This window comes from Periplaneta americana, chromosome 17, assembly GCF_040183065.1.
Source record: "Periplaneta americana isolate PAMFEO1 chromosome 17, P.americana_PAMFEO1_priV1, whole genome shotgun sequence".
In the NCBI taxonomy this organism is placed as follows: domain Eukaryota; kingdom Metazoa; phylum Arthropoda; class Insecta; order Blattodea; family Blattidae; genus Periplaneta; species Periplaneta americana.
In genome coordinates, this window is record NC_091133.1 from 92314610 (window position 1) to 92329324 (window position 14715).

General features: G+C 34.9%; 1 protein-coding gene across 3 annotated transcripts in view; it reads right to left on the reverse strand.

The window, feature by feature from the left end:
• The window catches only part of retn (retained), a 974937-nt gene that overhangs the window by 349655 nt on the left and 610567 nt on the right, over nucleotides 1-14715 (reverse strand). For all 3 annotated transcript variants that reach the window (XM_069816720.1, XM_069816721.1, XM_069816722.1), the window contains exon 4: nucleotides 671-743. In XM_069816720.1, the coding sequence (XP_069672821.1) occupies nucleotides 671-743 (73 nt within the window). The remainder of the gene's footprint in view (nucleotides 1-670; nucleotides 744-14715) is intronic.

Below are 14715 nucleotides of genomic sequence, written 5' to 3' on the forward strand. Positions count from 1 at the left end.
GCTCCTGACGCTCTCGGCCGGTCTCCATGGATATGTCAAAGCATGGTAGTTGGTAACTCAGCAGCGGAACCCACTCCCCTCCCGACGGGAGGGGTGGCCCACACCTCAGACCGTTTGAGGGGGGGGATGTGGGGGGCTGTTGGGATGGAATGGTATACGGGCTTAGAAGGGTGTCGGGACTGGTCGTTAGGGTGTTAGGGCTTAGGTCGGTTCGACGTGGGTGCGGTCGTTGGGCTACAACTCATCCCAGGGGCGCACAATAGACCTCCCGGCCTCATAGAGAGAAGAAAAAAGTAGAGAGAATGATAAAGAATAAGCGTAAGAAGGGAGAGGGATGAACTGGTCACATGTAAAAATTTTAAAAGTAATATAAAGAAAGGGAATGCTGACCCGTACAGAGGTATGTGAAGGACCAGCATCCCCAATATGTATAATTATATCATATCATGTCATATATTATCATATCACGTCATATATATCATATCATGTACATTATATCACATATCGTATCATATGATATAGCATATCAAAATAATAATAATAATAATAATAATAATAATAATAATAATAATAATCACCCATAGTTATGAACATTTAAATTGGTAGCAATAATTTTCGAAATATTTGATAGAAATGTAAAAGAAATAAAACACTAATAAAATGGACTTACCACGTTTCTGCATGTAGCTGAATAAGTCGTCTAGGAATTCCTTCCTCTTGGGATCATCATTAATTTCATACAACTGCAAAGAGGAACAAAAACGACATCAAATCAATGTTAAAACTATCACTGAACACAAATTCTTTTGTTTATTATTTTACCTGCAACTACATTACAATTATGGAGAATTTAATGGATCTTATTAAAAATAATTCCAAGGCATCTTTCAAGGCTACCCGACAATAATCTCTTTTAAAAATATAAAATGATAGGTTATAAACTTTCCTGCCTTTTTTAATGTCTCTTTCAACTTGTAGTAGAATCTTATATTGTTAATTTCATCGCATATATCTTATCTATCGTCTTTTAATTACTTAACAGCATTGGAAAACTCGTACCTTTACTGCGTAACACCCTTCTCTTGCAACCCACTTTAGCATTTAAATTTAGTTAAATGTGCAATGTTATGTAAATTGCTCATACTTCATATTTATGTACTTTATGCAGTAACTATTAAACTGATTCTTATCCGGAAATGTAGCCAAACTGTGTAATCCTTCAGATTACGCTTTTATTCTTTAAAAATAGAAAGAGATTTGAAATTTATGTATCTGCTATGAGGCGACACAATATAAAAACCGGACCAATTAAGTCGCAGAATAAAAATAACTTAACGTGTACAAAAGAAATAAAACACATTTTCTGAAGAAAAATCAACACGTATATTAAAACACGTTGTTAAAACAGATTTATAAAACACTATAGCCCAAAGATCAACCCCTTTTATTATGATGCATATAACTGTTATTCATTTAAATTTTATCCATACGTGACTCTACTTCAGAAGCATACAAAGGAAATCAGATTTTATTGTAGTGATAGCAAAACAGCATAAAATCTATTTCGTTTAAGACAGTGATCAAATTTCACCAAGCTTTTGGATTTATATCTTACTTAAACACGCTAAATAAGAACCGAGCCTGTTATAGGTTCACACTGTAAAAGATCCTGTTCAGGTTTTACTGATAACAAAACAGCAAAAGAAAAAAACCTACTTAGTTTAAGACAGTGAACAAATATAATCAATCTTCGGATTTACAAAAATATATAATAAAGAACCTTAATCTTACTTAAAGACATTGAACAAAAACCCGGTCTGTTACGGTTTCACACTAAAAATATCCAGTTCAGGTTTTATTTTAGTGCCAGTAAAATAGTATAAAACGTACTCTGTTTAAGATAGTGAACAAATGATCACGTTTTGGATTTACATGGATTATTAAAAAATATTTAAAAATATTTAGTCTTACTTCAAGACACTGAACAAAAAGCAGACAATTTTCCTCTTACGCTAAACATAAGCATTTTGTTAAAATTTCTTCCTTGTGATGGCAAAGTAGCATTAAACCTACTTAGTTTAAGACAGTGAAGAAATATCATCAGACCTTTATTTATACCATAACTTGGTCTCACTTCAAAATACTGAAAGAAAGCCAGACTCTTTCAGTTTTACACAAAACAAAAATGTCATCCTGTTCACGTTTATCATAGTGACAGAAAAATAGCATAAATCTACATATATCATTACGATGTACCGAAGTACATATGATATTTCCGTGCAGAAATTCTGCGTCATCATATGATGAAGAATGAGTGGAACAGAGATAAATTCTCTCCGGCACCGGGTTTTCAGCTCTACGTGCTGACGCTCTATCCACTAAGCCACACCGGATTCCCATCCCGATGTCGGATTGAAGCCTCTCAGTTTAAGTTCTACTTCTTGGGTTCCCTCTAGTGGCCTACCCTCATGCACTGCGTCACAGATGTATGCCAGTGGCACAATGTCCACACATGTGCAGAGGTGCACTCGTTATGAGTGACTAAGTGGCCGGGATCCGACGGAGTAAGCGCCGTCTTAAATCACAAAGTGATTATTTTTCGCATAATAATATATTATTACGATGTACCGAAGTATGTATGATATTTCCGTGCAGAAATTCTGCGTCACCATATGATGAAGGATGAGTAGAACAGAGATGGGAATCGGGTGTGGCTTAGTGGATAGAGCGTCAGCACGTAGAGCAGAAAAAAAAGGGTTCAAATCCCGGTGCCGGAGAGAATTTTTCTCTGTTCCACTCATCCTTCATCATAAATCTACATAGTTTAAGACAGTGAACAAATATCACCCAGCTTTTGATTTACAAGGAACATTAAAAAAAAAAAAAAAAAAAAAAAAAAAAAAACATAAAAAATTAGTCTCACTTCAAGACACTTAATAAAAAGCAGCCTATTTTGGGTTCACATTAAACAAAAGCATATTTTCAGATTTTATTCTTTTGAAGGCAAATTAGCATAAAATGAACTTAGTTTTAAGACAGTAAACAAATATCAACAAGCACCTATTTTACTTCAAATTTCAACAAAAACCACTGCGAAAACATTTTCTCATTTTCAGATAAACAAATGAACAATTCTGTTATTCTTTGACAACACTGTACATGTTCTAGTCCCTTTTTCCAGTCTCTCTCTCTCTCTCTCTTTTCTCTCCCTCTCGCACATCAATTTGTCTCGTTCTTCATCCTCTTTCTCCAATAATTTACTTTTTCATTTTCGCCTCTTACCGTCACTCCGAAGTCTGTCTATCTGTCTGTATGTCTGTCTATATCTTATTTACAAGCCCCCGTGCTCATATGTCACCTTCCTCGCCCTCTCCTTGTATCATATGACCCCAATGATGTAACAAAGAGTATGAAAATTAATTGCTAGCCATCAACAAAAAATAAGTATATTTTCAAAGTTAACCCATTTGCACCCCAGCTCGTTACAATCCGAGTGATTGATCTTCGTAAATCAGCAGATCTGAAGAACAAAAGAAGAAGAACAAACAAAGAGCATCTCCTGACCTAAATAAATGTATATACCGATTCCTAAGAGGGAGATATTATTGATCCTCGAACCTAATCAATTTCGAAACAAGTAGCCCCTGCACATACAATCACCCACTGTTTATTTTTGTGGGTTCGACAATCATTAACACAATAAGCGAAAATAATGGTCTTCATTATAATAACAAACGCTCGAATTTGTTGTGCCCTGGAGAAATGCTCTCTCCATCCTTTGTGTAATAAATCACGACCTCAACGACGTATTTTTTATAATTCCTACCCCGTGGCACAAACACTATTCATCAACGAATGCGGTAAAACCTATTTAATAAATGATCGGTGGCGCCTTCATATTTTCTACATCCATAAAATTTAATAGCTAAACTTTTCTAGAGGAAATAGACCCTCGAATGTATTTAAGGGGAGTAGGTAGTGATGTCACTGATATCTGTGCGATTAAAAAATTCCAGTACAAAAGTTTAGCTCAATATATCTAGGCTTTTAGTGTTCAGAGTGGAATAAAAATTGCCATGTTTATACAATATATCATCCTGAGTTCATTGGTATAAAAAACAACTAATTAGTTTCTTATCCAAGTGCAAAAGAAAGACCGTAACTGACGACTAGGGAAAGGTAGTTCATGCATTTGCATATTTGTTCTCTATCCTTTGTGAATATGCTGAAAGATTATCTACATGAATCACAAATTTCTGAATACAATGATATTAATTTTATTGTGCATAAAAGTGCATATTTTGCCTTTATTTATAAAAGCATAATAATTTAACATTTATGCAGGGAAACTGCATAACTTATTATGTATGTATATTTGTCTTTTCCTCATTTTTAAAAGTGTGTAACGTCGTAAACACGACTAATTTATGTTTCTCATAGGGAGCCTCTCAACTTGACAATTGCTATTCCTTTACTACAAGTCTTTAGCAGATTTCGATAGAACAATATGATGATGATGATGATGATGATTGCATTATTATTAGGCCTCTTATTATAATATTATTATTATCACCATCATCATAGGGAACCTCTCAACTTAACAATTGGTATTCCTTTACTACAAGTCTTTAGCAGATTTCGATAGAACAGTATGATGATGAGTGCCATTAATATTAGGCCTATTATTATCATTATTATATTATTATTATCATTGTTATTATTACTATTATTATTATTATTATTATTATTATTATCATCATAGGGAACCTCTCAACTTAACAATTGGTATTCCTTTACTACAAGTCTTTAGCAGATTTCGATAGAACAATATGACGATGATTGCCATTATTATTATTATTATTATTATTATTATTATTATTATTATTATCATAGGAAACATCTCAACTGAACAATTGGTATTCCTTTACTACAAGTCTTTAGCAGATTTCGATAGAACAATATGATGATGATTACCGTTATTATTAGACCTATTATTATTATTATTATTATTATTATTATTATTATTATTATCATAGGGAACCTCTCAACTTAACAATTGGTATTCCTTTACTACAAGTCTTCAGCAGATTTCGATAGAACAATATGATGATGATTGTCATTATTATTAGACCTTTTATTATTATATTTATTATTATTATTATTATTATTATTATTATTATTATTATTATTATCATAGGGAACCTCTCAACTTAACAATTGGTATTCCTTTCCTACAAGTCTTTAGCAGATTTCGATAGAACAATATGATGATGATTGCCATTATTATTAGACCTATTATTATTATTATTATTATTATTATATTTATTATTATTATTATTATTATTATTATTATCATCATAGGGAACCTCTCAACTTAACAATTGGTATTCCTTTCCTACAAGTCTTTAGCAGATTTCGATAGAACAATATGACGATGATGATTGCCATTATTATTAGATCTATTATTATTATCATCATCATCATCATCATCATAGGGAACCTCTCAACTTAACAATTGGTATTCCTTTCCTACAAGTCTTTAGTAGATTTCGATAGAACAATATGATGAGGATTGCCATTATTATTAGACCTATTATTATTAATATTATTATTATTATTGTACTTTCTGAAAGCAAAAAAGAGCAAAGTGAAAACTTCAAGTAATTATCCACAAATTAGATCTACGAGTTACCTGGACAGGGTTATATATAATAAATATTTATAAACAGAAATCCTTCGCCAAAATTGAATTCCTTAAAGTTAGATTACAAAAGATGCATCATTCTTCTGAGACTGTACCGCGCCTTCCAGTGGTTTACTTTCATTATTAAAACGTCACGCGGACATCAAGCATAAAACCACAAGACCAAGACGTGCCGTGATGTATCAAGTCTTCTGAATTAGAACCCACACCCTCCAGCTAAGGACTTAAAATTCATCCCCCCAACCCCACCACTTCCAGACAGATACTTCATGGCGGTGGTGGTGTGTTTTATGTAGAACGTCTAGAGGGTGAGACGAAATTCAGTTATTTGTTAATACAATCACGCAGCTGAGCATACATGTGTACACACAAATAGATACACACATCTCTTATTCTCAAACACCCTTAATCTCCGTTCCTCTCTCAAAGTGAGAGTCCAAGTTTCACAGCCATACAGAACAACCGGTATTATAACTGTTTTATAAATTCTAACTTCCAGATTTTTTTATAGCAGACTAGATGACAAAAGCTCCTCAACCGAATAATAACAAGCATTTCCCATATTTATTCTGCGTTTAATTTCCTCCCGAGTGTCATTTATATTTGTTACTGTTGCTCCAAGATATTTGCATTTTTCCACCTCTTCGAAGGATAAATCTCCAATTTTTATATTTCCATTTCGTACAATATTCTGGTCACGAGACATAATCATATACTTTGTCTTTTCGTGATTTACTTTCAAACCAATCACTTACTTGCTTCAAGTAAAATTTCCGTGTTTTCCTAATCGTTTGTGGATTTTCTCCTAACATATTCACGTCATCGCATAGACAAGAAGCTGATGTAACCCGTTCAATTCCAAACCCTGTCTGTTATCCTGAACTTTTCTAATGGCGAATATGAAATTAACATTAAGGATGCAATTTTTTTAATAGGTATTGTTATTAGGACAAAACAATTACTGTATTTCTAAAGCAAAGTTAAAAAGTAAAGGTGATAGTATGAAATAGGAATTACATAACAAATATGCTCTGTCATTTGGTGTGGAAGAGAAAACTACGAGAATAAATAAATAAATAAATAAATAAATAAATAAATAAATAAATAAATAAATAAATAAATAAATAAATAAATAAATAAATAAATAAATAAATAAATATTTAAAAAACTATAAATATTTAAAAATCTACAGAATGTCGTTAAAATATCTCGACGTCATAACTCGCACAATAATAATCTTAAAAATATTTTTTTCGTAAAAAATATTCCTTTGTAAATATAAAGTTTGAGGTATATGAGCTTTTAGTCCAAAATTCCCTCATTCAATTGTGTATGTACTGTATGTGGTACATTTGTCAGTCTTGGCAGCCTTTTAATAATAGAAGTTTCAGTAATTTATTTATTTCAACCATGTTATGAATGAAGACAACACAATAATTAATTTTCTGTAAGTTAAAGAATATATGATTAATAAAATTCTCCACATTATTTTCTATCGTTAAGTCAAGATACGAGCACTTAAAATAGGATCTTTGCAAGTATTTACCTTTATACAGGCACGTATTTTATTTATTCATTAAAAATATCTGCTCGAAGAATATGAGTGACCACAAGGGTCCTGAATACAATAAACAAGTACAATATAATGTGATTTGAAACATTAAAGAAAAGAGAAAGTTAATTGTTGAAGCCAAATATATAAGTGGATTAATTGAAATAGAGATGATGATGTAATATTTGAAGATAATTCTTGATAATATTTATAAAAATAGACATTACATAATCAAAAGGAATGTGATGTTCCTTAAGATAATTCCATGTGAATTTTGTAATAGAACCTCTACTGCCAATCAGGAAACCAATGACAGATCATTGTTTAAGAGGGACGTTGTACTTTTGAGAAAGATAAGGCAGACAAGGTTCATATATACTGCGTGTTCAGTTCAAAGTGTGTCATGGCTCGCTGTATGCCGTCATGTGGCTAGCCGATGAGCCTAGAGAATTCAATCTTCCTACATTTCCGCAGAGGCGTATTACCTATGTGCCAGAGAAGTTGCCTGGCAAGTACGGCTTTCATTCAGAAGAGTACTTACCGATACGTCCGTAACGCTGGTAGTGGCAGGAATGTGAACTGTTTGGAAACACGTACTGAGGTGAGTTTTTTTCTTACTGTCGGGATATGTGAAGAGGGTTAAGACGATTACTTACGTACAGTATTTGTTGACATTAACTTCGACGGTCAATATGGACACGGAGCATTTGATTTGTGTTGTCGAATGTTGCCGTACGCAACCGATGATAACAAATACCCTGGATACGACTTGCCCGCGCAAAACACAGTTCGAAAGAGGTTATGGTAGCACACAGACCGTACAGACCGCCATCTGTTGCGGCGACGTTCAAGTTTTACCGTACACGTTCTCAAGTTCAGATTGAACGCCTTGAATAATAGGCAACTTCTCTGACATATACGGTGAAACTCGCTTCAAATCGGTGACTCAACAACAGTGACGTCATGACATACTTTGAAATGAACACCCAGTATAACTGTTACACAGCTACGTCATAGTTTCGTCATTATTTCGTTACGAAAGGTAATAGAATATCTGAGGGTCTCTATTGCATCCGGTAGAACGCTCTAGTGTGGGGTGTTAAGTATCGACAATACAACTGGCTCTAATCGATTACCACAGTATAGTTAGGTCAAAGAGTACAAGCTACAGCAATATTATTCTAATTGTTTTGTGCTCTTTGGTTTGTTTTTCTGTGGTTACAGGGCAGCTATCATCATAAAATGACAATCGATACGAATAGCTGTTAGAGGGGTGGCCATTTTTTCTCTATATACAAGGGGTTTCGTGTATATAACTACTGCAAAGCAATTCCCATTGTATAGTTATAGCCTTTGTTTATACATCCATTGCTTATGCATGGTTTATTAGTAAAGTTTTCTGTCTCAACTCTGCATAAGTCTCGTATAAAAACTATACACGGTTTATTAGTAAGACTGTAAGAGAAAGATAAGGCAGACAAATTTCATATATAGACTTCTTCTCAATATCAACTTCGGTGGCATTATTTAGGTTCCTTTAATATATACAGAGTTAAGTTCCTGATGAACTTCACAATAATTACTGCGATATAAAATAAGGCAGCGTATGTGTGGCGGGTTCAAGGATTCTCAGTACTCTACGCACTGGTATTTAGCACACTATGAAGCGTTTCCATTTGAGAGAGCCGTCCTCAAGAATACACCGATATATGCCTCTAATTTATATTTACACATTTGCATAACGGAAATTTTCCACCGTAGTCAAGAGTGTTTATTCAAGAGTTATCACTGTGGCACATTCATCATTTCAAAATATAGCATATGATTAAACCCACACATATGGAGGACACCCCGTCAGACTACACCTACTTCCTTCCAAAGTCAATTTATCTTCCTGCAGTATTAAGTAAATAATAATTTTTATACATTAAACTGCCCAATAGTCGTGTCGCAACTTTAATATTGTGTGAAAGCCAGTTGAAATCTCGCCTGGCACATATAAGTTCACATGTTATCAATGTGAAGTTTCATGTTCTCTTATGTGAAGGTGATGTGTTACGTCAACACCACATTAGAGGAGTCCCCTACACATTAATATTTTTTAGGGTCGAAATAAAATGTAAAATTTAAAAATATATATTGCATATTTAAAATATGCCGCTATTCGGAAAAAAACACGGAAATCTTACTTGAAACAAGTAAGGAGATAGGTTTGGAAGTAAATCCCAAAAAATAAAGCACATGATTATGTCTCGTGACCAGAACATAGTACAGTAGTGGCAAAAAAATACCGGACCGACCCTTGTAGCTGATTTCAGAGCCTTGTTCACTCCAGAGCACGACAGACTGGTAACTTAAGACTTTCGTGGTTCGAATCCTGCCTGGGAAGGAAACTTTTGTTTGTTCCTTATTCAAATTTATTCCCAATACTTTTTGATTGCTGGTAAAATTCATGTTCTGGGAATAATAAGTTAATTAAGTAGTAAGGGCTGGATAGTAGAAGAAGAAATCTCCTGTCTAGCTGAAAATGGGTCAACGAGACGAGTAGACATTTTAGCGTACAATGCTGACACTAAACAGGGCGTCATTGTGGACCCCACGTTACGTTTTGAAGTAGGATGTCATCAGTCCGGCGAGGTCCACCTTGAGAAGAAGTCGATCTATGAGCCTACAGTCAACTATTTCAAGCTGAAATATGTCTTAATTCACGTTGAGGTATTCGGCTTGCTTATAGGTGCTCGAACGAGCAAATGCTGGGTAACTTTCGGTGCTGGACCCCGGACTCATTTCACCGGCATTATCACCTTCATTTCACTCAGACGCTAAATAACCTAGATGTTGATACAGCGTCGTAAAATAACCTAATAAAATAAAAATAAAATATAGGTGCTCGAGGAACTACACCAGCTTTTTTCAAGAATTTCGACGGCAGTTTCCTCTGCCAACATCTCTGAGGGATGACATTGTGATAATTGTGTTAAAAAAATCCTGCCAAATCCTAATTAATCACACGGTGCCACATTAATAGCAATTGTAATTTTTCACGCCCTTTTCTTTGTTTCCCTTCTTTAAAATGTAATATCTATGTTTACATATGTATAATAATTTTTTTAGGATATACTGAGTCCGTAAGGGCTACCCTCAATGGGGGGGGGGCAGTTTAATATTATTATTATTATTATTATTATCGCTGCAATTGGTGAGTACTGCATATTGCTTATATTTACATAAAATAATTGAAACATAATTAAATGTTTTCCATTTTTATCACATATTTTTCCGATTTTTAGCACAGAAAAATAAATATTTTCCCTATTTTTTGCACCTAAAAATCCGAGCCCTATGTATAACAATTCTCCTTAATATATTTACAATCTATCACCTATTTAATCTCAGCCATTCCACTAACTTTGCAACGATGAATATTCTCAACAAATCATAAGGATATTGGAACTTTATATTTCGTTTTTGGTGCCTGATCAGGTATGCTAGGAACATCATTAAGGGCCGATTGTTTAAACCATTTAATCTTAGATCAGAGGTTAAATTGATCCTTGTTCTAGCTGAACTCGGAATTTTGTGTTGTATAAAGTCTAATCTGAGATTAATTTGTCTCAAACTAAAGTCAACTTTGACTGAAGAAATTTCTCCGATTAAGTTAGATGATCCAAGTTCAGTTATTTCTTTTCTGTTTGAAATATACGAGTGGCAGATTGTGCAAGTAGAAAAACCATTGTTATTAATATTAATAGATATGGTAGTTACATTTATATATATGTATTTTTTTTTTTTCAATTTCTTGCCTTAATACACAAACAATCTTATATTTTATAAGGCTCTATCGTGCTCAGCAGTATCAAATAACATAACCTATAATTATATTATGTTTATAACAACCATTAATTATTAATGGATATGATAGGTACATTCACAAATTTTCAATTTGTCGTTTTATAAAGCTTTATTGTGTTTAGCAGTATCAAACACCATAACATGATAACAATTTGGAGAACAGTCAACCTTCTTCTTATTGTCCGCCAATATTTACGTTGCACAAAACAAACCAGTGTCTCCAACAGAGTGTACGGAAAGTCGCCAAAAAGTAGTTGTAAAGTCGCTAGATTTCTCATTATCAATAAAGAAAGATTAAATTTTGTCACTATGGGGTGCTCAAAAGTTCGCTAAATCCCTATTTAAGCAACACAAAAGTTAAAAGAAATTGTTATTGAAAAAGAGTTAAAGTCGCTAGATTGGCAACACTGAACAAACCTGTACAACATGGTCCGCGCATCACATATTTCACCTGTTTATGCGATGTTGCCAAATCCTTTTCACGTTAACTTAGATTGGAATTGAACCAAGGTAATTTGATCGCAGAAAAGTTTTATACAATAGAAGAAGTATCTGAACTCGGTTCACTTTTCGATCTTCGATCAAAGTTGATCTTTAGTCAGGGAGTTTTATACAATTGGGCCTAAGAATATTAATTCGTGCTGAACTAGGTTCTACTGTATTTGGATAAAGCAGATTTTTATGCCAATACTTACATGACAAACGGCATCAGAAGCCATGGCCATGCATTCCACAAGACCACACGGCTACTTTGTAGACTGGTTCGGAGAGATAACTAAAGTGATGCAAAATTTGCGTCATCCCAAGTACCGCCTCTTGTGTACCTGAGACGAGTGCGTCCGTCAAAAAAACGGCAGTGGAATTTTATCGCCCTCACAATATGAGACCGGCTGCGCGCCCGGCTGTACTCGTCCGTCTGCAGGCAGACCGGCGATCTTCATAACCCTGTGATGGCTCATTATTCACCGGTACAGAAAACCACCTCCTCCTTTTTAATTTCTTGGCCGTCAACATTGCACGATAAAGGGATGATAGATTAACTCGCGGGCAAGCTGTAACGCTGGCCGAGGTGTTGCGGTTTTATATCAGCCACAGAGCGAGACAGAGAGTCCATGAATATCTATGTACGATGCTCGGCTGTTACGGGGTTAAAAGCCGACCGACCCTTCAAGACGGTAACTGATAACCCTCATTTTTCTTTCCCAAATCATGAAACCTTTCTCCCACACCTCCTATATAGTTTTAATCTCTTTTGAAACTCTCTTCTTCTTTTTTATAATGCGAGGGCTCTGAATTTCCTTTTTAATTATTCGAATAGAGCTCATAAAGAAAAGAAATTAACAAATCTGAAACCAGCTTTAATTATAATAACATTTTTTTTTGTTTCTGCATGATGATGGTATAAATAAAATGCTGTGGCATGATGGATGAACAAGCATGAGGAGATGAAGTCTAGAAGAACTCGCGATCAAAAGCCTTCGGAGGCTCATTAAGTCGCATATATTAAGTTTGTACAATGTTTGTTACACTCTACTCGAACTGGTACCGTAATGGATAAAGGTGCTTGAACACCTGGGCGGTGACCGTAGCTCATCGCGCGTTTGTCACTTGTCCGATCAAGAGGCCAAACCTTTCACTGTGACGACCAATCAGTCATACTAAAGAAAATACATTGCGAAATTTCATAAGAGTAGCATTCACAAAATTTCCATAAAACAATTCTCAAAATTATTCTTACATACAGGAATATGAAAACATACAGTAATAAAAGAAATCTGAACCCTTTCTTCTTTACCCGTCTTTATACATATATATTTTTTTTTTTTTTTTTTTTTTTTCATTCATTCATAGTGTGCTGCCCAAGGGCAGGTCTTTTACTGCAAACCCAGCGTTCCCTAGTCTTTCCCATTTTCTGCCTTCCTCTTTGTCTCATCATATGTATGTATGTAAAAAATTGTTAAAAAATGTTATGTTTTATTTAACGACGCTCGCAACTGCAGAGGTTATATCAGCGTCGCCGGATGTGCCGGAATTTTGTACCGCAGGAGTTCTTTTACATGCCAGTAAATCTACTGACATGAGCCTGTCCCATTTAAGCACACTTAGGCCTAAATGCCATCGACCTGGCCCGGGATCGAACCAGCAACCTTAAGCATAGAAGGCAAGCGCTATACCACAACTCGCCAACCAGGTCGACTGTATGTATGTATGTATGTATGTAAAAAATTGTTAAAAATGTTATGTTTTATTTAACGACGCTCGCAACTGCAGAGGTTATATCAGCGTCGCCGGATGTGCCGGAATTTTGTACCGCAGGAGTTCTTTTACATGCCAGTAAATCTACTGACATGAGCCTGTCCCATTTAAGCACACTTAAATGCCATCGACCTGGCCCGGGATCGAACCCGCAACCTTAAGCATAGAAGGCAAGCGCTATACCACAACTCGCCAACCAGGTCGACTGTATGTATGTATGTATGTATGTATGTATGTATGTATGTATGTATGTATGTATGTATGTATGTATGTATGTATGTATGTATGTAAAAAATTGTTAAAAATGTTATGTTTTATTTAACGACGCTCGCAACTGCAGAGGTTATATCAGCGTCGCCGGATGTGCCGGAATTTTGTACCGCAGGAGTTCTTTTACATGCCAGTAAATCTACTGACATGAGCCTGTCCCATTTAAGCACACTTAAATGCCATCGACCTGGCCCGGGATCGAACCCGCAACCTTAAGCATAGAAGGCAAGCGCTATACCACAACTCGCCAACAATGTCGACTGTATGTATGTATGTATGTATGTATGTATGTATGTATGTATGTATGTATGCACTTTTTTATTTTTATTGGGTTGTTTTACGACGCTGTATCAACATCTCAGGTTATTTAGCTTCTGAATGAGATGTAGGTGGTAATGCCGATGAAATGAGTCCGGGGTCGAGCACCGAAAGTTATCCATTTTCTCGTATGGGGTTGAGGGAAAACTCCGGAAAAAACCTCAACCAGGTAACTTGCCCCGACCGGGATTCGAACCCGTGCCACCTGGTTTCGCGGCCAGACACGCTGACCGTTATTCCACAGGTGTGGACTGTACGTATGTATGTATGTATGTATGTATGTATGTATGTATGTATGTATGTATGTATGTATGTATGTATGTATGTATTTATTCACACTGCAGTGGGTATATACCCGGTGGCAGTGGTAATTAATTACACTCAATAATGACAATAATAAACTTATTAATTAAAAATAAAATTAATAATAATACTAATAATTAATACTAACAATAATTAATAATAACAACAACAACAGGGAATATACTACTTTAATGAAACGATCACTTAAAATAACATTTGAAATAAATCTAATTTGTATCTTAAAACTAAGATCGAACTAAAACCCACGAGTATGATATGTTCATATCTGCACAAGTACCTTTCAAATTACACTCATTTCGCTGTCAACTCACTCACTGCAATGGAACTACAACACATTTCACTGATTCTATCCTGATTTCACTAACACTTCAAAAACATTTCACTGTTCAAATACTATGCACTGCCACTATAAACTATAAAGCTTCACTGACAGGAACAC